At 51.4% G+C, this 27,622-nt stretch overlaps 1 protein-coding gene across 6 annotated transcripts in view; it reads right to left on the bottom strand.

Annotated features, from left to right (window-relative positions):
* Positions 1–714: 714 nt before the first annotated feature.
* RUNX1 (RUNX family transcription factor 1) overlaps positions 715–27,622 on the bottom strand; it is a 255,027-nt gene continuing 228,119 nt past the window's right edge. For all 6 annotated transcript variants that reach the window (XM_030330210.1, XM_030330208.1, XM_030330209.1 and 3 more), the window contains 2 exons: positions 6,828–6,989; positions 715–1,221 (listed from right to left, as the gene is read on the bottom strand). In XM_030330210.1, the coding sequence (XP_030186070.1) occupies positions 746–1,221; positions 6,828–6,989 (638 nt within the window). In that variant the 3' untranslated portion in view covers positions 715–745. The remainder of the gene's footprint in view (positions 1,222–6,827; positions 6,990–27,622) is intronic.

The following is a 27,622-nucleotide window of genomic DNA, read 5'->3' on the forward strand; positions in this document are numbered from 1 at the left end:
TATCTAGGGATTCCTTGTGGGAATACAGTAGTTGAAAATGACCCAAAGCTGTAGCTGTTTCTCTAAAAGAACAACTACACGAAAGTCCAAAAGAAAAGTTAAATAAAACTTACAGAAAAAGGAATCATATTTCTTTCAATTGTCAAAGCAAGAGAGAAGCAAGCTCAAATTTATATATATATATATATATATAAAAATAAAAACCACCCCAAATGCAAATACGCATTTTGCAATTTATAAGGTGCTGGAAAAGAAAATTAAAACTATGAATTAGATACCAAAACAAGAGGAGCTGCATTCCCCCACCCCTCCCCGCCCCAAACCAAAAATTCCATTCTTTGGAATAGACAACTTGGTTAAAAAGTGAAGTCAAGGGTATAAAATCTTTCTTTTATTCACAGCATCGCTAAATCAGAAGCATTCACAGTTTCCCTCTGGGAATCTTCCTGTTTGCCTTACGACGCGTCCGCGTGGTGGCGGAGCGGACACCCTCGCGGGGGGCGGGGGGGGGGCGGAGGGGGGAGGTCGGGTCGGGTTCGGAAAAGGGGAGACGGGCCCACACGACGGCGCTCCGCACGTTTCCGGGGGGCGGGGGGGCGGCGCGGAGCGGGGCGAGATCCCAGGGCCCCGGGCGCGGGGCGCGCTCCCCGCCCCGGGCCCGGCCTGCCCGCCCAGGCGGGCCGGCCGTCTGCGGCCAAGGCCGGGCCGGGGCCGGGCGCCCCTCCCGCCGGCCGCCGCGGGGGCCTCAGTAGGGCCGCCACACGGCTTCCTCGAGGCGCGCGGCGGGCGCCATGTTGGTGGGCGAGTTGCTGTGGCTGCCCTCGGCCTCCACCACGTCGCTCTGGTTCGGGAGGCTGGGGTTGAGCAGCGCCGAGCCCGTGGACGCGTTGGTGCAGGGCGGCAGGATGCGCGGCGGCGAGCGCTCGCCGCCCACCATGGAGAACTGGTAGGAGCCGGCCGAGGCGCCGTAGTACAGGTGGTAGGAGGGCGAGCTGGCCTGGAAGGGGCCGCCCTGCGCCTGCGACGAGCCGGGGTAGGGCGGCGGCAGGTACGTGTGGTAGCGCGTGGCCGAGCTCATGGCCGACATGCCGATGCCGATGCCCGACGTGACGGGCGTCGGGGAGTAGGTGAAGGCGCCGGGGTAGTGCATGCGAGGGTCTGAGATGGAGGGCAGCGCGGGGAACTGGCGCGGGTCGCCGAAGGCCGTCAGGTCGGGCGCCGCTGCGGGGTGGGGGGGAGAAGAGAAGCGTCAGGCGCTGGTGGAGGCCACGCCCCTCCCGCCACGGCCACGCCCTCCCGCCCACGGCCACGCCCACGTGACTACCCAGAATGCTGCTGTCCCCGGAGCCCGGGGCCTACCCAGCATGCTAGTGGGCAGGGAGGTGGGTGGAAGGCCGTATAGGACGACGCGTAACGTGAGTTCGTGTGCGATACCACGTTATTGTAAACGATGTAATGTAACATCCAATACGGTAGATACGATACGTATGATTGGATATCGGTGTATCGGGGTTGACAAGCCCGCCTTCCAGCTGCTACCGATTTTCGCATGGCTCACAAGCTTACTTCTCTACATGGTTGAAAGAAGTGAAAAGAAGAGTATTTCCTGACGTGAAAGTCCCGTGAAATTCAAATTTCAGTGGCCACACTGACCATTTCGTTGGAAGGAGCTTTGCTCATTCTTTGATGTATTATCGGGGCTGCTGTGGAGCCACCGCCGCAAAGTTGAGTGGTCGGGACACGGACCGATCGTGGGAGCCAGGAAGCATAAAATACCTACTATCTGGCCCTTTCCGTTAAAAAGTTGGCAGAAAGCGTAAAATACCTACTGTCTAGCCCTTTACATTAAAAAGTTGACCAGCCCTCTATCATCAGTATATTAATATGCCAATATTAATAGAAGTGTAACCTGTGATATGAACATAATAATAACAAGATGTAACTTATAAAATTATGCAATGCTAATGTAATGGATGCATGAGCAGATGAATATTAATAGAATATATCCTACATAATATGACACTGTGTTATATTAATATATAATAACATAATACATTATACATAATATTTAGGTTGAATCATAGGAAACTGCTGTTTCTGTAGGCCTCAAACAATTAAAAATTGGCAATTTCTTATGATTTGCTCTAATGCGTGCCATACTAATGACTTGAGAATGAGTGGCAGTGAATATCACCACCGCTCTCTCCCCTACGTCTATCTTTAGACTTGTTCCACATTGGTAGAAAAATACAGCCTCAGTTTCACCTGGTTCGCTTCGTTGGTTCTGTGCTTCACTGCTTTGTTAACACAAGTGGCCGCAGGGCCTTGATGTATATACTCCATTTTTGCACACGTTGAAGTTTTACCAGGAATGGCAAAGCTTTGTCTATAAAACTCATTTTGTTAGGGTCATGCATTTATGGTTTCAGAAACCGGCTTTGACCTTCCCTGCATCCTTCTGCATTTTTCTCAACCACAGGCTGCCCTTGGGAACTACTAGGGGGTCTGGATGCCAGGAAGTGCTCCCTGTGTCCTGTAGATCAGTTTCCCAACAGTAGCACTATTGACGTGTGGGGCCAGATAGTTATTTGTTGGGGCGGTGGGGGGCTGTCTTGTGCATTGTAGGATGTTTGGCAGCGTCCTTGGCCTCTGCCCACCAAATGTCAGTGGTGCCCCCACACCCTGCATGGCGACAACTAACAATGTCTGTAGACCCTGCCCAATGTTCTGGGGGTGGGGTGAGGGGGGCAAAGCCACCATCTCCCCCGCCCCCACTGAGAACCACCACTGTAGATGCAGGATGGTGTCCTGGGGTAATTTCTGTTCTTCAGAAAGTGACATCAGCAAATCCAAAAGAATGAAACGTTTTAAAATTTGTTAAGTTCTGAAACCAACGTATAAAATAACTCCAAGCTCAGGATGGCATGTAGCCTGTGTCCTTTTGTGTTCAGGCCCATAGAGCAACTTAACGGAGCCAAGAGTTTGCTCTGAAAGGAAAGCTACCAGGGTGGATTAATCTGTTTTTGGAAGGCATCCGGGGTTGATCAACTTCCTCATATTTCAAGCCTATTATTCCAGCAGGGAGAGCTAGTGTGCTCCTCTCTCTGCCTGTCTCTCTCTCCCTCTCCCCCCACTCCTTCCCCTTCTCCCTTCTCCCTTCTCCTCCTTCCCTCTCTCGAATGAACTCCTCTGTAAATTTGGGGTGAATGTGATGAGGAGGTCTATACTCCTCATCAGAGAGGTAATCAAAGTTTATAGAAACAACCGAAGTCTGCAGCCAATGTCTCTGCTAATGAGGAAACCAGGAGTCTGCCTTTCAAACAAACACTGCTGTTAATCTTTTCAAAGCGAGTCAGACATGTGGGCAGGGAAAACGCTGTGAACTGACAGTGGTTCTAGAGCTGCCCTTCCGTGGCCACGCTCTCGCTCGTCCTGAAGCCAGGCCGCACCTCATTCCACAGCGTTCGTCCCTGCCCGCTTTCTGGGGCCGTCTGTGAGCAAGCTCTGTGTCACTTGTTTTTGCTCACACGGAGAGCCGTGACAGGAAGCTTGACTCCATTTTTCCAGTGAGATTTCTATAGTCGAGGGAGAAGCATTAGGCAAATGCAATCAATTTGTTGGCATCTGATGCAAGAACTCTGGACACAGGCTAATGACTCTGCCCATTATGCCTCTTGCTCCATTTGCCCTGAGACACAAAGGTGAATCCACTGGAAAAATGAATGAAAGGTCACCCTGTTTCATGGTGATGTCTGGACATGTTCTGCCAGTGTGTTCCAGCTACTACGTGGTAACCTGGTGATGGTACCAAGTTACCGTAATCCCGAGCGAGTCCGCGGTTGGTCACGGATGTAAGTAATGGAATGATGTTACGGTCTCAGCTGTCAGGGGAAAATAGCTCTTTCATTTGTGGGCAGGATATCTGAAAGCTCTTCAATACGGCCCGTGGTTCTTCTTCCAATGCCACTCCACCAGAGGCCATCTGTCTGGTCAAGCCATCTTTCCTCACGCATTTTGATAGAAAAAGAGCTGCGGCCCTCTAGATACGTTCCGATTCAAATGGTCTATTCAAATATTTGTTGCCATTTTTACGTCCAGTCTGACATTTCCTACCAAGCCCCACCGCCATGCACCGTTCACCCCACCTGGCTGTAGCTCATGTGTCCCTTCGGCTGGCCCGGTGCCCCCTTATTCAACAGCGTGTGGGGGTGGCGACCCCTAATAGTCACAGGGAGCTCTTAAGAAGTAGGAAATCTAGGGATTAGGAGGTTCAGGTATTTTCGTTGGAAATGTTTCCCCACCGACGGGGCTAAATATTTGCCGTGACAGCTCAAGTGTTCGTTCTGCAGCTCGACACGGATGAAAGCTGTCCCACTCAGGCCCCTCCCACTGCCCCCAAAGGATTAAACAGCCTGAGCAGATAATGGCTGCCTTAAAAGGATCTTTTGCATGACTCAGATTAATGCATGCTGTCTGTCGCCCAGGTTGGCAGCTAAACATTAATTTTTTTTTTTTAAGAAAAAAAAAAAAATAAAGGAAAACCTCCAGATGACATCTCTTTTCAGACAAGGTGTGGAGACTGTCTGCAAAGGAAAGAGGGGGAGACCAGAGGGCAAGGCCCCTTCGCAGAAGGAAGTCCAGGTGGGGCTGGGGGCGGGGAGAGGGGCAGATCTCAGAGCTCTGGGGCGGGATTAAAAGGAAAAGCAGTCAGAGCAGTGTCAGGTTCTCAAAGCTGGCAGCCACTTTTCTTTTATGTGTCCCAACCCCCCACTGCCCCCAGGCATATGACAACACGTTGCAGGCCTGTGCTCCAGGCTTGAATTCTCAGAGGGAGATCTGCCAAGTTGAAGAGCAGCGTCCCATGCCCTTCTCTGCCACCGGGGGAAAGCTCATCTGGAATCGTCTCCGGCCCTCCCTCCAAGACAGTCTTGGGCGCTGAAGTGGGACGGGGTTTTTGTGTACTTCACACCCTCATGACATAAGACGTCCTTCCTTACTCCTTGGGTAACTGAAGTCCTGGTTATTCAGAAGTGTAACAGCGACACGGGACTTGGGAGGGCACGCTACGCATTCCTTAAAAAAAAAAAAGCCACCCTCCCATCTGAACCCTGGTCAGTTGGAGCAGCTGTCTCCTAGGGCTCTAGAAGGTGCGGATCTTGGGTGCTGACCAAGTCAAAAGTCTTATGTAATAAACTCCAAGGGACCCACAGCAGGCACATTTCCAAGGAAAACAGTAATTGTTTCAGATGTAGAGAGCCGAGCAGCGCCACTGAGAAGAATCAATAAAAGTTGACAAGTGCCTTTGGAATCAAACTAGTCCTGAGGGAACAGAACTTCTAAAACAACAAGCTGAGCAGACGTCATAATTCCTAGGCTACTTCCTCAACTCCTCAGCCCCCACCAGGTGCCCTGAAAATACTGGCATTAATAGTCGAAAATAATGTGGGAAGTGGGCACCCAGGTTGGCTCTCCCATTTCACTACAGTGCCCGAGAATACCCGAAGGCGGTGGTTCTCAGCTAAGGGGGCAGTTCGGGACCTCTGGCTATTTGGCAACGTCTGGAGACATCCTTGGTTGTCCTGATGGGGGGTGGGGGGTGGGGGACGGCTGTATCTAGAGGCCAGAGATGCTGCTAGAGATCCTACAGTGCACAGGACAGCCCTCCACGACCAAGAATTCTCTGGCCCCAGTCGTCAGTGGCGCTGCAGTTGAGAAGCTCTGGGAAGAAGCCAAAGCGTTTGGTGAAATCTCGAGTACTCACAACTGTCTGGAAAACACAGTGTTACACGGTGTTTAAAATGGCGGACAAGAAGCCTTGGCCCCTTTGCCTGCCCCCTGATCTACTCTAATCGGATCTCAAGGGCTGAAAAGCCAAAACCACCACCCGCTTCCCAACACACGTGAAGTGCGCTTGCGGGCTTCACAAGGCTGAAGTTCTCGGAGCTGTTTTCACAGTCTGGCCCAGCTCCAATTCCAAAGCTCCAAACAGGGAGTTTCTTCCTTTGCTTTTAACAAAGGAATTTTTCTCTCACTCCGATTTCCCTGCCCACGAGCAAAGGTGAGTGCCAAGCCCAAAGGTCTCATAGGTTACATGACTAATATTTAATGAGCTCGTATTAACAACAATTATGCTAACCACGACACCCAAGCTTTCCATTCTGCTCCTCTAGTCTGGTGCGAACATCCCTTCATTCGAAATACCTCACGTGGGGGCGCCTGGGTGGCTCAGTCGGTTCAGCCTTCGGCTCAGGTCATGATCTTGTGGTCTGTGAGTTCGAGCCCCCGCGTCAGGCTCTATGCTGACAGCTTGGGGCCCGGAGCCCGGAGCCTGCTTCGGCTTCTGCGTCTCCCTCTCTCTGTCCCTCCCCTGCTCACGCTCTCTCTTTCTCTCTGGCTCTCAAAAGTGAATACATGTTAAAAAAAAAAAAAAAAAAAAGAAATCTCTCACGTGGGGTATAGCACGGGTACCCCAGTGTTGTTCACATGGCCTCTGAAAGCTGGCCACCACCAGATGGACAGTTCCATCAGAATTCTAGAAGCTGATTACTTTGACCTTGTGTATTATTAACCCTTCAGCTGCTACCTTTGTCTGCCAAATGTGAGCAAGCCCAAAATGCCCACAGAATCCACTTCTGCCTTCGCACTCATAATCCCCGTCTCAAGGTGTCAGGGAAAATCCGTGCACGGGTGTAGGACTTAGACAACCTTGTCTTTAAAGCACATTTTACCCGCCCCCGCCCAAATGACTGCCAGCCCCTTCAGGCGTCTCCAGTCTCTCGAACCTTCCACTCTAGCTCGACTTCAAAGAGCGTGTTCGAGCAGCTTACTTGAGAGTCGACTGGAAATCTCTGCGGAGAGGGTTGTCATGCCACTGGCCCGTCCAGGCGAGATAGGTGTTGCTGGGTGTACGGAAGGCGAGGCGATTGATCCCAGGTACTGGTAGGACTGGTCATAGGACCACGGTGGGGACGGCTGGATCTGCCTTGTGTCTGCAGAGGATTGGAGAGGTCAGTCATCCGTCAGGTGGGGTGGGATTGAAGAAAAGAAACCTTTTAATAAAAAGCTAGTCACCTTTGTTTGTCATACGTCCTGTGGCCTGTTGACCGGTTTGTATTAAGTCCAAGTATTTGCTTTTGTTCGAGAATCTCCCCCCTCCTCCCAAAGTTACTGAATTATTGTTTGTGTGAAATATAGTTTATTCTCGAAGATTTCCCCTGGATGACTGTTCCTCCCAAAGGTTTCACCTGATCACGCTCATAACGACGGGAGAGGTTGAAGATGCTTTCCAGGTAGGTGTTCCCACCCACCTGTTGAACTATCACATGTACTGGCCGCCCAGCTTTACCGCGAGTTACAATTCTCATCCTCCGAAAGCTTTTATCAACTCAGGTGATCACCTATCCATCTGTAGTCAGTAAGCAAAAAAGAACATAGAGCTTTGATTTTTTTTTTTTTTTGGACCTTTGGCAAAAATACTCCAAGGGCTTTTAAATGTCCTCCGTTTACGCAAATTCTCTCCCAAGGATGACAGAAAAGAGGGTCTGGCTGGGAAGCTGGTGATGGGGCCTGGGGACTAGTTCACAAGCCCAGCAGTAGTGAGCTAGCCCTACCGACCCAGACCAACAGGTACCAACCCAGACCAACAGCTGTCCTGCATGTTTTCAAGACCTCCAGTTTGCCGTGTTTAAAGGGCAGAATGTTGAGCAAGTATTTTATAGATGGCCAATAAATGAGGCCTGGGATAGAGAAGAGACAAAACTCTGACTTCAGAAGATTTAGGTAAAAAGGACTTTGTAAATTTGACTCCAGCATTCACAGGAGTCTTAGTTTCAAAAGCATCACACTGTTTGCAGATGAAATGGAGGGGAAAAAAAAGGAACAAACCTTCTATTCTTAGGCAACACGTGTAAGCAAATTTAAATGGAACGCTGGCCCGCCAGAGATAGCTTTCCATTTTTTTTTTTTTAGGGCTAAACATCGATTTTCTCTTTGTGTCCCACCTTCTCTGTGGACCACACCAGTCCCCAGGGTCCTCATAGCCCGGGCTGCATGAAGCCGGGAGTCAATCTAGAAAGAGCAGTGTTCCTCAGGAAAATACCAGCCGCAAGCTGTGTATGTGCCAGGACATAAAGAAGTGAGTTATTCCTACTCGTTATAAAACGTCCAGTTCTACTTCCAACGGGGAATTTGCATTTCCAACAGTTTAAGTTTGCTGTTTTTGTTGATCTGTTGGAAGCCGTCAAAGCAGGGGTTTGGAGACCCAGGTCTCCTCCCCCACCTTCCTGCCCGCCCCTTCCCCTTTCCCTCACGTGGATCCATTTCTTTCTTTCCTGTAAAACAGCTCAATTTTGGGGGCACCCGGGTGACTCAGTCGGTTGAGCGTTCCAGCTCTTGATTTCAGCTCAGGTCATGATCCCCGGGTTGTGGGTTTGAGCCCCGCTTTGGGCTCCGTGCTGAGCACGGAGCCTGTTTGGGATTCTCTCTCTCCCTCCCTCTGCCCCTCTCCCCGGCTCGCGTGCACGCGCACTCTCTCTCTCTCTCTCTCCAAAAAATAATAAAATAACTCAATTCTTTAAGTTTGAAAACTCTGGGGAAATATTTTAACTTAGAATCTCTGAAATCTAATATGAAAGAAGGGCCCTCATGTCATTCTGAATTTGGGGGAATTTGAGCAGAGGGCAAGGAGTAAGAGAGCTGGTCCATTCTAAACTCAGTGGAAATGAATGTTCAACTACAGCCAAAGATCCTGCAATCTTACAGACAACAGTGTTTCCAATAATTGTAAGCAAATAGCAACAGCAGGATGTTCTCTTTCCCCCTGTTACTGCAAGCGTTTTCTTCCAAGTGAAGAATAAAGTGTAGACTCAGATATTTTTGTAAGGCATGCATATGTCTTAGATCTACACATTTGCTGTGGGAATATATAGTACTCAAATATTTTAATCATTTAAGAAACAAACAAAAGAGGTTTTATAATTGTCATAAAGCCCTCCAGGGTGTGAATTGCGGTTCAGTAATTCATGCCTTGCTGTGTAGACAGCCCAGCTTCCCCTAACCCCGTGTCTAAAACCACAGTAAGCATAAAGTATTAGGCCATGATTCATGCTCTGTCATGTTTTACTGTAGTGAAAAAGTTGTGCTAGGCTTTTCTAAACTCATAATTAAACCGTGCAAACGTTGCATAATGTTTCACAGCCTTTTAAAAATATGCTTTGGTAAAATGATCTTTATGATTAAAGTCCAAGTTCTCTGATTGTTTTTTTTTTTTTTAACCCAGGGTTTTAGATTCAACATTCTTACTCCACACACAACGTAGCTTTTCAGTGTGGAGGACGGATAACACTAAAAACCCAAAGGACCCCCGTCCGATCACTTTCCATTCATATGACCGTAGTGAATTGGGTTTGGGTTCATTGCCAGCGATGGGCCAGAAGGTGGTGATGGCGAGCTGCTCGTGCCAGGTTTTTGGGTGTTTTCTAATTCTACAGGTATTATTCATAAAAACCCAAAAGCAAAAAATAGAACAGAACACTAGGGCCAACGATATGGTATATGCTGAGTTTACCGCTCAGTTACCATTCTTGCTCTGATGGGGCTGACGTGAACACAAGAAAGCAAAGAAATGGCAGTGCGGTGGGCCAGCACTGGAAGACAGGATATGATCTCCAAGCCCCTTCCAACAGTAACAGCGCAGGATTCTAATTCAAACAGGTCCTACACAGTGTTTCTCTGCTTCACTTGTATGCTAATCAGACTTAGGAAGGAATCAGGTGGACGCGTGGGGTGAAGAATGGTGCTCTTAATAATAAAGGCAGCCATTCTGGGACGAGGAAGTAGGCCGGGAGAAGACGGAAGTGATCCAGAAAAGACCACAGGCCGAGGAAGAGAACCACTGTCAGTCAGTCATTCTCCAGAAAGTAGGGTGACTTGTTCTTGAAGGGAGGGCCTCCGATAAGTCACGCCATCAAAAAGGACCGAAGTTTTGTTTTGAAATTTTAGCGTGTGCCCCGCATGGGCTAACTTAGCTAGTAGTAGCCTGATGAATAAAACCAAGGTGGCCCCTGCCCCACTGGAACTTCTAGGCTGGTATCAGTGAAGATCCTGAGAGCGGATGATGCTTGGGAAGGTTTCTTGCTATTGCATGAATCGTCATGTTGAGAGTGTTTTTCATGTTTTCATTCACACTGATTGGTTCGTCCATTCATTCATCCATTTCATAGGCTAATGAAATTATTCACATCCTCATTCGTTCGTGTTGCCCATGAGGATTTTCGCTTTGCTAGGGTCACTGTTCGGGGGACTCGGTAGTGAGTGGACTGTAGTCCTTGCCTTTAGGGAACGACAGCTCGTGAGGGACCTGTGTCCAGGCGAACTGATGGATGGTCTGTCTAATCTGGGCTTGCACACAGCTGTTCCCAGGTCAGAGCTACCCTGATGGTGTTCATTATACACTTCTGTTCCGCCTCAGAGGAACAGGCTAGGGAAAGTGTCTAATTGAAGTCCTAGAATAGATTCCAGCCCGAATTCTGCCTGTACCCTGGGCAGGTCATTTCTTTTCCCTGCTACGTAGTTTTCCCACTTCAAAAAGTCGTGGCGAAGGGTAAGTGAGGTAAGCTATATATAAAGCAAGTAACCCAGTTTGGGGCCATATGAAATGTCCAATTAGTCTGAGTAAGTTTTATGATTATATTATGAAAAAGGAAAATAGGGGCGCCTGGGTGGCTCAGTTGGTTAAGCCTCCGACTTTGGCTGAGGTCATGTGAGTTCGAGCCCCATGTTGGGTTCTGTGCTCCCCTCTCTCTCTGCCCCTCCCCTGCTCATGCTCTCTCTCTCTCTCTCCAAAATAAATAAACATTAAAAAAAAAAAAAAGGGAGGGGCGCCTGGGTGGCTCGGTCGGTCAAGCCTCTGACTCTTGGTTTGGGCTCAGGTCATGATATTGTGGTTCATGGGATCGAGCCCCGTGTCAGGCTCTGCGCTGGCAGCGAGGAGCTTGCTTGGGATTCTTTCTCTTCTCTCTCTGCCCCTCCCCTGCTTGAGCTCTCGCTCTCTGTCCCCCCTTTCTCAAAGAGAAACATTTAAAAAATAAAAAAAATTTGAAAAAGGGGAAGTGAATCCATGCTAAGGGATTCATCTGATACATATTGGTAAGGCCATGCGCACCTGCTCTAGAGCGAGGCTCAGGTAATACTGTGCTGTTCACTGATAACAGGGCTTGCCAGCTGGTCTCCAGCACCAGAGAGGAACTGGGCTTGGACGATTAAGTGGTAAAGGGCAAGAAAACCGGATATTTGAGGTAAGGATAGCGGGGCAAGGATCCACTCTTAATCAGTTCATGTTGCCACTAAGAAAACTACCGGAGGGGCGCCTGGGTGGCTCAGTCCGTTAAGCGTCCGACTCTCGGTTTTGGCTCGGGTCATGATTTGACGGTTCGTGGGTTCGAGCCCCGCATCAGGCTCTGCACTCTCAGATCCCTGCACTCCCAATCCCTGCTTGGGATTCTCTCTCTCTCTCTCTCTCTCTCTCTCTCTCTCTCTGTCCCTCCGCCCCTCCCCTGCTCGCACACGCTCGCTCTCTCTCTGTTTCTCTCAAAACAAATAAATACACTTACAAAAAAACCACTGGATTAGGAAATTTAAATTTGAGCCTTTCTGCCTCCTATGTTTTTCAGGGAACATAATGTTTTGATGCAGCTGCTCTACTGAGGCCATCTTGTGATGGGTTATTTTCAGCTTTTTGAGCATCATTCCTTCCGTTTGGAATGAGGCCAGAGAAGGGGGATGATGGGGATCGGACGGGGCAGAAGCAAGAGCTCAGAGAGCTCCGAGGCATACGCCACTCAGTAAGAAAGCAGGGCGCTGTCGCCTTTTGGTGCAGTGACATCAAAAAGTCGCCAGAGTGAGAAGTGACCCTATCAAATAATTGCTGTCAAGGTGTTCCGCTTCCTGCTGCACCTCTGAAACGTAAAGAGCGTCGGGGGCCACCAGTCCCATCCCTACAAGAAAAAAAAGCTGAACAGACCGATAATCCATGACTTTTCGTAGTCTATTAGAGAATTGAGACTATAGGGCAAACCGCCAGCCTGAGGTCCTGAGGGGCACGCGACTGTAGAAATTCGCAGTGAGGGTCTGCGTGCCAGGAACAGAAGCTGCTGGGGCCATAAACTGGTAGGAACATTTACATGGTAATTTTGATAAATTGTTGGAGACTGAGTATAGGCACCTGTGAGAATAAGAAACCTCTGGGGGCTGTAGTCTTATGTGTGTGTGTGTGTGTGTGTGTGTGTGTGCGTGCACGTGTGTGCATGTGCGTGCGTGGGGGGGCGGGGACACTCTCATGAAGTTGGCCTCACAAACTCCTCCAGGTTTCATGGGATCCAGTATAATAACAGCGGGTCACAGCTTAAAGACACCATTTAGGGAAGTGTTCTTAGGGAAGTCCAAAGACAACAAGGGAGACAAGGACATTAGAGGAATTTGAATCCTCCGGCATCGACAGCTTCAGTAAACATTATACGCAGCCCAACTACTAGCGAGATGCACATAAACTCTCACACTGAAGACCTGTTTACCTCCATTCCCATGACCCTGATACATCAGGCACAGCTTTCAAATTAGACATAACAGGGCATATGCCAAAAGGTAAGAGAAGCAGTCTGAAGAGATACAGTTGGCATCAGAACCAGACTCAGATATGACATAGAACTTGGGAATTCCCAGACGGGGGATTTAATTATGATTAATATGTTAAGGGCTCTACTGGAAAAAGGAGACCGCATACAAGAACAGGTGGGTGATGGCCTACGGAGATGGAAACTCTCAGATACAGGAGGAAATTCTGGAAATTAAAAACATTGTAACAGAGGGGCGCCTGGGTGGCGCAGTCGGTTAAGCGTCCGACTTCAGCCAGGTCACGATCTCGCGGTCCGGGAGTTCGAGCCCCGCGTCGGGCTCTGGGCTGATGGCTCGGAGCCTGGAGCCTGTTTCCGATTCTGTGTCTCCCTCTCTCTCTGCCCCTCCCCCGTTCATGCTCTGTCTCTCTCTGTCCCAAAAAAAAATAAATAAACGTTGAAAAAAAAAATTAAAAAAAAAAAAAAAACATTGTAACAGAGGTGGGAAATGCCTTTGACAGGTTCATCAATAGACTGGACATGGCTGAGGAAAGAATCAACAAGCTTTAAAATATGTTAGAAACTTCCCAACCTAAAAGGTGTACAGAGAGAAAAGAAAGAAAAACCACTGCAAACAAACAGAAAAAACCCAAACAGAACATCCATGAACTCTGGGACAATTTCAGAAGGTCTGACATATGGAGAGTGGAAATACCAGAAGGAAAACAAAGAGAAAACAGTGGAAGAAGCAATTGAATTATTAATGGCCAATAATTTTTCTTTCTCTTTTTTTTAAATTTATTTTTAATGTTTATTTTTCAGAGAGAGAGACAGAGCTGGGGGAGTGGGGGAGGGGCAGAGAGAGAGGGAGACACAGGATCCGAAGCAGGTTCCAGGCTCCAAGCTGTCAGCACAGAGCCTGACACGGGGCTCGAACCAACGAACCACAGGATCGTGACCTGAGCCGAAATCAGACACTTAACTGATTGAGTCACCCAGGTGCCCCATAATGGCCAATAATTTTTCAAAATTAATGACGGACATCAAACCATAGATCTGAGAAGCTCAGAGAACACCAAGGAAGAGAAATACCAAACAATCTACAGAAACACCTTACTTAGCAAGAAGGATAAGACTTCCAAGTTCTCTTCGGAAGCCATACAAGCAAAAAGAGAGTGTAGCAAATATTTAAAAAGTGTGAAGAAAAAAACCCCAAAACACCACCAGCCTAGAATTCTATACTCCACAAAATTATACCTCAACAGTGAAGGAGAAATAGACATTTTCTGACATGCAAAAACTGAGGTAACTTATCCAACACAACAGCCATGCAAGAAATGTTACAAGAAGCTCTTCTAAGAAAAGGAAAATGTAGGTCAGAAACTTAAATTGACACAGAGCAAGGAAGAGCTTCAGGGAAAGAATAAATGAAGGTAAAATAAAGTCTTACTTTTCCTGTTCTTAGTTGATCTAAAAGATAACTGTCTAAAATGACATTAGTGATATTAGATGTTAGAGGGAATACATATTGGATGGTCACAGCAGATGGACAAAGGATATGAGTTGCAGTAATGACAGAGTGGAAGGAATGGTGTAGTGTTATTTAATGGTGGCTTCGATTCATTATACATGTGGTTTGCAAACTCTAGGGCAAACACTAAAAACGGTAAAAAAACATTTTTTTTTAAGTTTATTTATTTTTGAGAAAGAGACAGCATGAGCGGGGCGAGGGGCAGAGAGAGGGAGAGAGAGAGAATCCTAAGTAGGCTCCGTGCTGTCAGCACAGAGCCCGATGCGGGGCTTGAACTCACAAAATCATGAGATCGTGACCTGAGCCAAAACCGAGAGTCGGACGCTTAACTGACTGAGCCACCCAGATGCCCCTAAAAACACCTTTTCTAAAAGGTGCAATTGATAGGCTAAGAGAGGATATAAAATGGAGTCATAGAAAGTGCTCCGTTAAGACCAGAGAAGGCAGAAAAAGAGGAGAAGAAGAGAACAGGTAAATACATATAAAATAGTACAAGCATGGTACGTATGAATCCAACCATATCAAGAATCACTTTAAATATGAATGTTCTAGGGGCGCCTGGGTGGCGCAGTCAGTTAAGCGTCCGACTTCAGCCAGGTCACGATCTCGCGGTCCGGGAGTTCGAGCCCCGCGTCAGGCTCTGGGCTGATGGCTCGGAGCCTGGAGCCTGTTTCCGATTCTGTGTCTCCCTCTCTTTCTGCCCCTCCCCCGTTCATGCTCTGTCTCTCTCTGTCCCAAAAATAAAAAAATAAACGTTGAAAAAAAAATTAAAAAAAAATATGAATGTTCTAAACGCACCCAGTTAAAAGACAGGAACTGTCAGAGTGAATTAATAACAAGGCCCAACTATATGTTGTCGACAAGGAACCTACTTGAAATGTAAAGACCTGGGTTAAAAGTAAAGAGATGCACAGACGCCATGCTGACAGTAAGCCACAGAAAGGCAGGGTAGCTCTAATAATTTTATACAAAACTGGCTTCAGGAGAAGGAAAAATTTCAGGGATAAAGAGGGGAAATACGTGATGATGAATGAGTCAGATCTCTAAGAAGATGTAACCATCCTTAATGTGTGTGCACCTAACAACAGAGTGTCAAAAAACATGAGGCGAAAAGTGACTTTGAACTACAAGAAACAATAGAAAAATACTCTTCTAGCAACGGATCCATCAAGCAGGCAGAAAATTAAGGCACATTTGACCTGAACAGTACCACCAACAAGTTTGATGCAGTGAACATTTATAGACGATGCCATTTAACAACAGCAAAAGACCCTTTCTTCTCAACCTCACAGGGAACATTCACCCAGAAAGACCACATTCGGGGCCATAAAACACCCTTAACAGACTTACAAGAGCAGAAATCATGCACAGTGTATTCTCAGACCACATGGATTTAAAGCTAAAACGACAACGTCGACAACGGAAAGTTAGCTGGAAGAAGTATTTGGAGCTTCTTCGACAACACACCTCTAAATAACCCACGGGGTAACGACAAAGTCTCCAGAGAAATTAAAATGCACTTTGAATTAGATGAAAATCCTCCAGCTGATCACAATTTGTGGGATGCAGCGAAAGCAGCGCTCCGAGGGAAATTTATAGCATCGAACGCATATATTAGAAAAGAAGAAAGATCCAGAATCGATGATCTGAGCATAGAGGAAAAAGAGCACGCTAAAGCGAAAGCAAGCGGAAGGAAAGAAATAACAAAAATGAGGGCGGAAATCGATGAAATCGAAAGTGGCAAAGAAAATCAACAAAACCAAAGGCTGTTCTTTGAAAAGGTTAAGACGGCCCACTTTGTCCTCGGTCCTCAGACCCCCGCCAGGCCACCCAGGAGAGCCTGGCCAGAGACCCCTCTTGGTTCTGCTCTGACCAGCCACCTCTGGGGTCTTTAACGCCCACCCTCCAAACCCGGATTCCCAGCAGGCCCCTGAGCCCAGGGCGTCTTTTCTCAGCCGGGGGCCAGGAGGTCACCAGCTCTGGCGGCTGGTATAGTTAGAGGGCCCTTCCTTCGGCCATCCAGTTGATATCTTTAAAAGTTGCGACCTTTTGGTAACCTTTCAGAGCCATTTAAAAACAGAGACCAGACAGTTATGTATGTCATGGGGCCCCAGCATCTATTTTTAAAAGGGCCAAACCTGCTTGGTGAACATACAAACCCTTGGGGCTGTCCTGGTTTTTTTCCCTAGAGGATTTTTTTTTTTCTTTTCTTTCTTTCTTTTTTTTTTTTTTGCCCTCTTTCTGTTTGGAAGACGGCAAGGTGCTTCCCAGGGTGCTCTTCAGATTCACCTCAGTCATGGGGAGCTGGTGTAATGCCCTCTTGGATGCCTCCAAACGCACAACAGGATATGACTCAGGGCTCAGAGATGTGAGTCAGTTTCCAGGGTGATGTGTCAGGGCGGGCCCGGTGGTGGCTTGCGTTTCCTTGTCTGGGACCCTTGGGAAGGAAGATCGGGGCTCCCCTGCGAACAAAAGGCTGCCCCCCCCACCCCCCAGACACCCTGCACCTCCCTTCAGAACCCTGTGCTACTGGCGTTCATGGCCCCTGGCGTTGGGTGGTTCTCTGTCCTGAAAGAGGCATTTCCCCGAAGTCCCACTGTCTTCCAGCTGTGTCCTCCCATCTACGAGGCCTGCAGTCAACGCCACACAGCCCAAGAGGGCTGGCGGGCGGGCGGGCCGTCACCTAGAAGTGCGCCCAGGTAGCTGACCCCACAGTGGCGACTTGTTGCTATCCGCGAAACCCCAAGATGATGTGAGTCAGCTCCCACCAGCTCTGGATCCTGGAAAAAGCGAGGTTGTGAAATAGCTCTGGTATTTGCCAACCGTTGTCTCTGCCGGCTACAGACATCTTGGTTAGTCATGTACAGCTAAGATGCCTTCATTGTTCCAGCAATTACTCCGGAGGGAGGCATCCAGCACCAAGCCTGGGCAGAGACCTGCCCGGGGATGCTGCGTTTTAAAGGCCTTCAGGGTTTGGAGGGGTCCCGTCCGGATCGGGGATGGCGGGGGGGGGGGGGGGGGAAGAGGGCACGGCAGAAGGGAAGGAGGGAGCCGGAGCCCCGTGGCCACGTCTCCACCGTTCACAGCCTCCGGGACCCGTGTTCCGAGCCCCGCCAGGGGGACGGTGGGGAGGCTCCGGGGCTCTGCGGTCAAGGCCACCGGGGTCGGGGTCGGGGCGCCGGGAATCCAGGGGGCCGGCTCTTTGCAGCAGAGCCGCCCCCAGCCCCTCTCCTTCCAAACCTCCGTTTCCTCATCTCTAAACTTGGGGGCAGCCGGCCTCACCTGCCTCACAGGTGTGAGCGTTAATTAATGTTTGTGGAGCCGCTTTGAGAGGCACAGATGAAAGGCGTTCTATAAACGCAAAGTGCCGGTCCTCATTAGAGTTGCCAGACGCTTCCCAGGGGAAACAGCTCAGCCCTCGCCACGAGGCCTCTCCTCTCAACGTCTGGGGAAAGGCTCTGGACTCCGGCACGGTTGTCTCCGAGGAAGGGTTTGGGAGGGGGCGAGTCACCGGCTCCTAGGAAAGACGGCCGTGTGGATGCACACCTGCTCTTCCCCGCCCACACTGTGTCCCCGAGGCAGAGAGAGAGAGAGAGAGAGAGAGAGAGAGAGAGAGTAGCCTTCGGTTCACACGAGGTTGGAGCCGGGGGGGGAGGGGGGGGGGTCACGGTTTCGAGGGGACAGAAGACACCTTCTAGTCCTCCTCTGTCCTCCCCTGCAGACGGATTACGTCCCCGTACTTTGTTAAGCAAACGTCCCCTGCAGACACCTCTCCCGGAAAGATTCTCTGCATCTCGGCCCCTGAACACACTTGCCAGGTCCGAACCGATTCTGCAGGTGGGCTGGGTGAACTTCTGTAAGGCCAGCCCATCTGCCATGTTCAGATGAGTCCACGGCCACCCTGTTATTCTCCCTCCATTCTTCCATTTCCCTCTCCTCCAACAAAAATCTCAAAACACGGAGGCTAAGGATGGCTTTCGGTTCCCATCCACTCACTCTAGCCCCTTTGCCCTCCTTGTGGCTCCTGGAAAAGGAAGAGCCAGAAATTCCGCGCCAGCAGCTGGGAGATCTGAGGCAGCCTCTAGCTTGCGCTCGAGCCCTGGACATAGAACGAGGACCCTCACTCACAGGGATCAAATGACAGACACCTCGAAGTGGGAAGCTACAAGCGGGAGAGACAGCATCACCTGGCACAGCCCAGAGCTAAAGAAACGGAACCTTTTGAGGGAACATTCCACGGGGCTGGCGCATGCTCTAAAGAGGACCGTACAGGTTTGAGCTTCGTTGGTCCACGGCACAGGGCGGGAGGCTGTCGAAGCCAAGCCACGATCCAGACTGTCGATGGGAGGCCAGGTGCCGATGAGGGGGAGCCCATAGGACTTGCCAGAGGGACATCGGTGGTGTGACCAAGCAGATTCAGGAGGAGCCGACCCTTGAGCAGATCCTACTAAGTGAGGTGGCCAAGCTTCGCTAGGGTCCTTGTGATGCCTCAGGGTGGTGACAGGCAAGGAAAAAAAAAAGGAGTGATGCTAGGTCTAGGGCCGCGGGGGCTGCAGGGCCACCGGCCCCTCCCCCGTGAGTTGTCAGTATTGGAGAGCACGCTCTTGAGCCCAGCTCAGAACGAGATGTGGCACTCAACGGCTATCGGTCCTGTCATTCTGTGGCCTGGCTTCCTCGGAGACCACTCCATCCAGCTCTGCGGCCCCCGGCCCTCCGTTGTCAGCATGCCGCCCTCCAGCCGACAGCTGGCCTCCGACACATCTCTGGTGGGGGACACAGAGGCAGCACGGGGCAGAGATACCTGGAGGCCGCCCTCGCCACCAGCCCGGTGGTGGCTTTCCCGCGGTGCGTGCTCCCGGCTGCAACCCTAGATTTTACCTCAGCGCTCGTGTGGTTTTGTAGAACGTTACGACTGTTGGGCAGATTTTAGAGGGGCTGAAGCCGTTCAGGCAGCCTCTGTGTCTTCTCCCATGTAGCACAGGCCCTGCTGCATCCTTACTGGAATTTTAGGCCGGACACTTCTGGTTTTACGCAGCAAACTGAAGCATGGCATTCTAATAAAATCAGGAGTCCTAGGGGCGCCTGGGTGGCTCAGTCGGTTAAGCGGTCGACTTCGGCTCAGGTCACGATCTCTTGGTCCATGAGTTCGAGCCCCACGTCAGGCTCTGTGCTGACAGCTCGGAGCCTGGAGCCTGCTTCGGATGCTGTGTCTCCCTCTCTCTCTGACCCTCCCCCGTTCATGCTCTGTCTCTCTCTGTCTCAAAAATAAATAAACGTTAAAGTCAGGAGTCCTGTAGATGGGGAAGCAAGAACGCGACACAATATGATCTAGAGAGTGCTGGCAGGGGGCGGAATGGAGGCTTGATGAGCCTTCCGTCTGTGTGGCCCCCAAACGTTTCCAGGATTTGGGACTCGCGGCCTGGGGCTGTCCCTCAGGGAGTCGAGAGGGCCTGAGGAAGAGCACAGCAAGGGTGTCTGGGAGCCTGAGAGATTAGGGCTGAGCCCGGACTCACCCTTCACTCACCATGTGCTCGGGCAAGTGACTTAATCCCTTGGAGACTCAGTTTCCCCAGCCATGAGGTGCAAAGTGCCCTCGAGCCCCCTCCCCGGGGAAGACGCGGTTTCACGGTGAGCCCGTGCGAGGCTCCAGCAGGCTGCACACGGCAGGTTACTGAGAGGAAACAGAAGCCCTTTCTCCTGCCGAGCACCAGCCTCCTTCACGGGGAGCACCGTACCACCTCCCGCCACCCCGCCCTGCCGGCCGCAGCACCGAAATCCAAAAGCCGAGCTTGGCCAATGGAAGGCGCATTGTGCTTTCACCTCCCGAGGTGGGACTCCCGTTGAGGGGCGGCAGCTCTTTGCTAAAGAGCTCCCATTCCGTGCTCCCGGCCTGAAGCAGAGAAGAGTAAGTTTCCCAGGCCGAAGGGCCTGGCCTCCTTCCATAAACTGCTGGCTCGGTGTCTGCTTCAGCCTTCTTCTGTTTTCCTCGCGCTCGCTCCTGTCTGTGCCGTCCCGCCGTGACTTTTCTTCCCCTACCTGCACCCCACTTCTTGTTTTCCTTTCCCACCCGTCAGGCCCGGCTCCGGGAATTCCCAGCCGGGAGGCCAGCGCCCTGGGAGAGCCGCCCCTCGGCCCCTCTAGCACCTGCCTCCCAGCAGGTGTGGGGCGATTCCCGGCCATCCCTTGGCCTCCAGTGCTCTGAATGGACATAACCATGAACTTCTCCCTCTTGAAGGGCACTGCCAATTCCACTGGGCCTCGGACCCTTCAATTCTCCCACTCTGCCGTGTCGGAAATAACGGCAGGCCAAGCGCACAGATTCTCTTCACGTAAGAGGGGCGTTCCTTCCCCGCCTCCCCCGCCCCACCCCCGGCCACCCTTACCGGAGACACAAGACATCCATGATTCACGGATTGCCTGTCTTCCGCTGGTGGTCTCAGAGACACAGCAGGATAGAGCTCAGCATCATCTTTCATTCCTAAAGCTCAACATGCTCCTGACCCCAACAGCTCTGGCTTATTTTTCACAGACCCGTTTTTGGAGGAGTAGTGTTCGCTGCACTACTTAAGTTCAAGGCTTCTCCATTCATAAAAAAATCCCCCCCCCCCCCACAAATGGCTCTCTAATGCTGCTCTTTGTTTTTCGGCAATTGCTAAAGTATTGGGCTATCTGCCATCAGAGCGACAGAGTGAAGAAGAACAACCCCAAACAGTTTCCTTAAAACGAACAGGTTCCCCCGCTAGTTTCTTTTTTTTTTCTAAAGTTCACTTATTTTGAGAGAGACAAAGACAGCGCAAGTGGGGGGGGGCAGAGAGAGAGAGAGAGAGAGAGAGAGAGAGAGACTCTCAAGCAGTCTCCGTGCTGTCACCGCAGAGCCCGACGCTGGGCTCGATCCCACAAACCGTGAGATCACGATCTGAGCCGAAATCAAGAGTTGGATGCTCAACCGACTGAGCCACCCGGCCGCCCCGTCCCATGCTGGTTTTGAGTTCTTCAGAATAACTGGGTTCCTTTGGCTTGTGAGCCAGGGGGACTTGCTATCAATTTCCCCTGCGGTAGCGGACAGCCCCCTCTTTGGTCTGATGCCTCGGCCGCAGCCCTCTCCCCCACCTGGGCGCGAGCTCCGTGCAGGAGGAATTTGTTCACTTAAGTCTGCAGCGGCTCCGCACCCCCCAAAGGACTGACCTTCACGTGAACTAATTGGGACTGCAACAGATTAGTAACACAGGTTGTGGAGGTGCGCTTTTGCTGCATAAAGGAGACCTTTGAAGATAAGAGCTGTGTGCTTTCACAAGCTCATCCCTGGTGCTCTGAACAAAGGACACAAACTAATAAAGTCAGATTCATCTAGGGGCAATCTACACTCGCAGAGGAATATCACCCCAAACGGATTCAGAAAGGCAAATGGAAATCTGCCGGAATTCTTTTAAACTCCCAACACAGATCTCGATTTAAAAAATGACACACACACACAAAAACTCTTGGTAATAAGCAGACCTCTGATGATCTAAAGATCCACAGTTTCATTTATTGACTTAGAGAAAGTAAATGGCATTTCAAATACAACCTTCATACTTTAATAGATGAGGTCACCCTGAGAAAGATGATACTGAGCCCGGCGGTGGGAAACCTCCCTCCAGAGAACGGCTTTGATTTACAAGGTCAAGGAAAGCTTTCTCGGAGAAGCAATAGGTTTTTCAGTGACTTGGGACTAACATGGAAGAATTTAGAAAAAACAAAAAAAAAGTAGAGTTTGAGACAGCAGACTAGGAAACTCTTGCTCAACAAAAGGGAAGATCTGCGGAGAGCAGGAGTGAAGAGTCAAAACTGATTTGTTACCAACTATAGACCCCTGAGATCCGCCCCCTTGTTGCAGGCATCGAGGCCCTGTGTAGACGGCGAGATCTTTGTGAGTTTCCCAGACTGGCCTCAACAGGGGCTGTTTCTCCTCCAGGGGACATTGGGCAGTGTCTGCAGATATTTCTGGGCGTCACAACTGGGGTGAGGCGTGCTACTGGCACCTAGAGGGTGGGGGGGCCAGGGGTACTGCTACACATCCTGCAAGGCACAGCATGCCCCTCCCCCCACGGCAGAGACAGATCCGGACCCACGTGTCAATGGTGCCTTAGGAAAACCCAGCCCGGGGTAGGCACGCACCCCAGGCACAGCACAGATGAAACCGAGGGGTGTGAGGAGATAAGGGGTGTGGTGGGAACCTTCCGGAGCCCTTGTGGGAACCAGGGTCGCCGGAGGCCATTTGTCTGCCTGCGCGGCATCAGCAGTCACGCCGTGCCCAGGGAGAATTCTGTCCCCACGCCAGGATCTGGGACGACTCTTTCTCACAGTCTCGTGGCCCAGCATCCAGACTCGGAGCTGGCACGCCGCGTCCTGGGTGAGACGCAGGTGTAAACGACCAACGAGATCACTCCCGAGCTGACCGTCGGCTTTGCCACCTGGGAAGGGACAGGCTACTGCTTGCCTTTCCCAAGCTTCCCGGGCATGAGTCACATGGAACTAGATAATGATGCAAATCACTGTCAACATTTCTAAGGTTTCATTCCAACGTCTCATGGAATGATAGTGCAGAAAGCAACCTCAGAGCCTTTCTGAGCCAGCCCCGTTTCAGAGAACACCGAAGCACAGATAGGTCAAGTGGCTCTCTCTGTTCTCCGGGGCAGGCTGGTGACAGGGCAGGGACAGACCTTCTGGCTCTTTGTAGAGTGCTGGATTTTACTATGCAATCATTGAAGCCATTACTGCTCCCCTGGTCTAGTTACCATATACTAAACACAAAAAAAAAACCTGGTCTGGACTTCAAAAGGAAGGAAGGAAGGAAGGAAGGAAGGAAGGAAGGAAGGAAGGAAGGAAGGAAGGGGCTGGATGTGATGGCTGAGCACAGAGCCCAGTGGACACAAGGGAGGGGATACCTTTTCCTGCTTACACATCTGGGATTCTGAGCTCTGTGGGGCTGACTGGGAAGTCCTTACACCATTTCTATCTCCTTCCTACCCCGAAACGAAGCCCAAACACCCCCAAATCTCAAACGGAAGTCGGTGTCTATGGCCATGAATTCATGAACGACCCAAGTCAAAATCAGGGAGGGAAGGTATCACTTCCCCCCATGGCCCCTGTGTTTTGGGGTGTTCGTGGGGAGGAGGCAGGCTTCCAGAAACCAGGAGGTGACAGCAAGGATCCCACCCTCGCCCTGGTTCCGCCTTTTCTTCTAATGGCCTTAAACCGCCAAGTGACTGCAACGCGCCGATTTTAAACCCTTTTATGGAAAGCGCCATACCCTTTTCTGCTCACATCACTTAAAATAATGAGCTAGCCGCACTTGTATTAGTCTGTCTTTCAAGTGGATTAAATTCACGGTCTCGTTCTCCTCCAGTCTCGCAGGCTTTGGCCTGGCTGTCTGAACCTCCAGATTAGACCAAGGAGCACACGCCAGACAGCAATGAAACGCAATTACCTAGGCAAACTTTTGAAGGATTCGAGCCCTGGGGCACAGGCTGTTTACGAAAGACTAAAAGCACCGTTTGTACTGAGCAGGACCAATTGCCTGCGCCTTTTTGAGTTCTGGATCCTGCCTGCCGCTGGACTCCAGGCAGGATTTCTAGGGGCCAGATAACATCAGGCTTCTGTCCGCACCTCTGCACCTCAGGGTCTCTGCTCTGTTTTTCAACAAGAAAATGCAAGTACCAACAAAAACCTATTCTAACATCTCCTTTTGTGTTCACGGACTCTCTCTCATTGGTTTATTATTATTATTATTATTATTTCGTATTGTGTACCACCCTGAAAAAAGGGCAGCAAGAAATCATCCTATAGCCACTTGGCTCTGTAACGTCTTTGGAGACGAACAACCTTTCCCATAAACAGGAACTTCCCGTCTTTGGGGGGGGGGGGAAAGAACAAAACAGCAAACCAGTCTCAACGACACGTCCAAAGTACTTTCCCCTTGACTGGAACAAAAGAGGCTTTCGGAGGAATTGAGGGAAGAGGAGGTGAAGAAAGCGAAAGGGAGGTTGACGGGGAAGGGTGACAAATGGCCTGCCCCCCGCTGGCCCACATTCTGTTATTTTTGCAGATAGGCCTGTGGCCCGCATACGCTAGCGGAAGCCCGTGACTCAATGGCACAAGGCGGGATGGGGGGAGGGGGCTACTTGGCTTTCCTCATCCACCTCAGGCACAGAATGAAGCCACTGGGCATGGAGGGGGTGGCTGTTTCAGTGCTGGGGGACCTGAGGCCTTGAGGCCCGTCAATGGGTCAGTCGGGGGAGGGGAGAAAAGAGGCTTGGTTCGAGGTGGCCAGGGTGGAGGGCCACCAAGGTCAGGAGTGAACTCGGAAGTATGGGCTCGGAAAGTGCCAGAACCAGGAAGAATCAGGAATGCTTTGAGGGAAGGAGGCGACCCCTGGACGCACCTGAACACGGGGGCTGGGGCAGAAGGCAGGTGTCTGGGAGACAGCAGGGACACAAGAGCGGCTGGCCTGGCGGGGGGTGGGGAGGCAGCAGAAGGAGAGGGCAGCTCACCAGCTTCAGAGAGCAGGGAGCTGTAGAAGGTACGGGGTCAGGGGGTCAAGGAGCACAGACACTTCCCACCTTTTTCCTTGTAGCAAAAGGGAAAGGGGTGAGCGTGTTGGCACCTGGGCGGGACCACCTGGGCTCCCTCCCTCAGGCCCCCAGCCGGGCTCTGGGAGGCCGAGGAAGAGTCCACCACTGAACCAAGAAGCAAGGCTCCACCCTAGCACGGGTGCTTTGGGAGGAAGGAAATCATTCCGGGAAGAACATTTTAGAATTGAGAGTAAAACCGGTTACTGACCCGTTTTGACCTGCTGTCCCCAGAGCAGGCACAATCTTCCTCAGGGACTGCCGCTCACCCCTTACCCTGGAGATCTGGGCTGGGGCCGCGGGGGTCTGGAGGAGGAGGAGAGACGCTTCCTGCCTGCCGGCCTGCAACTTTGAGGCGAGCCTGTCGCTCTCAGCACCATGACTGGAGATGAGGGCGACAGGAGGCAGGTGTTCAGGGCTGCGGGGATGCTTGGGAAGCATCTCATCAGTCGGTTTTGATGATCTCAAAGCACAGAGGGAACTCTCGGGTGCTCGTTCCCGGGAGCCCATGACAGCCGGGGCGGCGGCAACGTGTACCCCACTGGGTAACAGTGGAGGGCAAGGCATGGAGATTTGGTGGAGTGCCAGGCCCTGATGGATGGGACCAGGAGTAGAGAAGAGGGGCCGGGTGGATCATCGGAGGGCAGGAAGATGTCCTGGAGGAGATGGGGCAGGCCAGGCTCCCTGAAGGAAGGCAGGACAGGGGAGATGGGGGGGTGGGGGGGTGTTGAGAGGCCAGAGGAGGGGGCAGGTGAAGGCAAGCAGATCGCAGCGACCTCAGTGCTCCAGCCTCTCCCCGCTCGCTGGGTGCACGTTTGGTCACCTCCGAGCACGGATGGCTCAGGAGGGGAGTGGAAATCTTATGGCCCAGAGCAAGGCACGGCAGGACAAGGAGCTAAGAAACCAGTGGGTGAAGTGATCTCAGTAGGAGCATCTGTGTCGGGTCCCCCTTGGCCATCAGAGGGCTTGAAAGGCCACATCGGCTTCCTCAGCCACCATCCCCCCGCAGGCAATGGGTTCAGACAGAGGGGCCTCAAGGAGGAGGCTGTGCCCACTCTGGCCTCCCCGGAGGCCATGGTCTTAGCAGTGACGCCCCCTCCCACGGCACAGGGTCCTCACGTGTGTTGTCACTCAAGGTCACATACAAGGGGTTCGAACCCAGGCAGCAGGCAGCCGGAAGTGCGCCAGGTTTTCTATCACTCGTTGCCGCTTCCCAGGCCTCACTCTGCTTGCTGCCTCTGAAAGAGTCCTGGGGGAAGCTGGCCGACGTGCATATGGAGAAACCGGGGGTGGCTGAGTTCAAAGGGATGTGCTCTAGGAAAAACGGATGGGCCCACTTCGTCCCCAAAGTCTCGGGGCTCAGATAAAGCAAGCAGCGTGCACATTTTCCTGCTGTGCCTCTGAGGCTGAAGCTAGCGCCTGAGTCGTTTTTCGGAGGTGAAAGGACGGGGCCCTGCCCGTCTCTGGTGGGAGGACGAGCAGAACGGAGTGACCACTGGCACCCAGATGCCTCCCTGCTCAAGTCAGAGCCTTGCGAATCGAGAAGGAAGCGGAGAGATTCCCTGAGCTACTCCAGCCCCCAAAGACGGGACAGTTGCACGAGAGGGGTCACTGGGTGCTGGCGTGGGGCCTACGGTGGGGTCTGGCAGGAAAGGGTTGCTTTCTTAACTCCCGGAAACTCTTCTCTTGACTTTCATCCCACGTTGTGCGGTCCTATGCAAAGCAAGTCATTTCAGGGTGGCTTTGACCGAATAATGATCACTCACAGCCATCAGCCTTAAGGGCCGCAGACCTGGGCCCAGAAGAGGTCCTGCCCAGTCGCTGCCTCGGGTCAGGGTCTCCGGAGAGCAGGATTTGCAAAGGGTCCACAGACGTTTAAGTGCTGGTGGCCCACTGGTGTTCTAACAAGGGACAGGAGGGACAGGAGGGACACAAGCTTGCCAGTTCATCAGTGAGTAACACAGAGCTGGGGAAGACTTCCCCTCTGCTTACTGCCCCAGTCACTGAAACGTCAGCAATAGAAGGGAAAAACAAGAAGAGAAAATCCTTCCTGCACAGACCCCTTCGCGTGGAAAAAGCTCAGATTTCAGCTACCCGCCCCCATGCCCCCCACCCCCACCCCCGCTTCTCCACGGTGTTGTTCAACCCCCTTGATGACTGGGAATTTATTCTCCAACGGGCCTCAAGCTCCCTGTTTTGCAGTAGGAAATTCTCCTTCATAAGAGGGCTACTGTTGGTATTGTTTGTTTGTTTTTAATTTCCAAAAATAAGGAAAAGTTTATAAAATGGGGGAGCGGGGAGGTGGGCAGGGAAGAGGGGGAAGGAGAGGGCAAGGGAGGCAGCTGACCCCAGCATTTCCCAGTCTCGCCTTGGCTTCTCCCCAGCCCCAAGGTTCCCCCCCCCCCACCCTCTGTTCTGAACGTGAAAAATAAGCAGCCTGAGCCGCCTTGACTGGAGATGTGTCTAACAAGGCCCTCATTGTCTCAGACAGGTGTGAGATTGGACTTGATCTGAGGCCAACACCTCCAGTCCCGGAGCCAGCTCCGTGAGCTGAAAACATGCACCAGCCCTCCAGTAATACCACTGCAGCCAGCCAGAGTCTCAACAATTTAAGGCTTAACACACACAACATAAATCAGTGAAGGATGGACCAGCCGACCGGCAGCTTCTTGGGCGGATGCCTGCAGACTGTCTGCAGATCAGACCCTGCCTGTTTGGGTTATTTGAGACCATTTTTTTTTTTTTTTTTTTTATAATATAAAGAAGAGAAAGTGGGTGGAGCAGTGTGCAGGCACACTGGTGTTTGCCCTATCTTGTTCCAACAGCCCCTCTTTCACATAAGTGCTGTTTTGCAGGGACTTCTTGGGAAGCTT

The sequence above is a fragment of the Lynx canadensis genome, chromosome C2 (assembly GCF_007474595.2).
Source record: "Lynx canadensis isolate LIC74 chromosome C2, mLynCan4.pri.v2, whole genome shotgun sequence".
NCBI lineage: Eukaryota > Metazoa > Chordata > Mammalia > Carnivora > Felidae > Lynx > Lynx canadensis.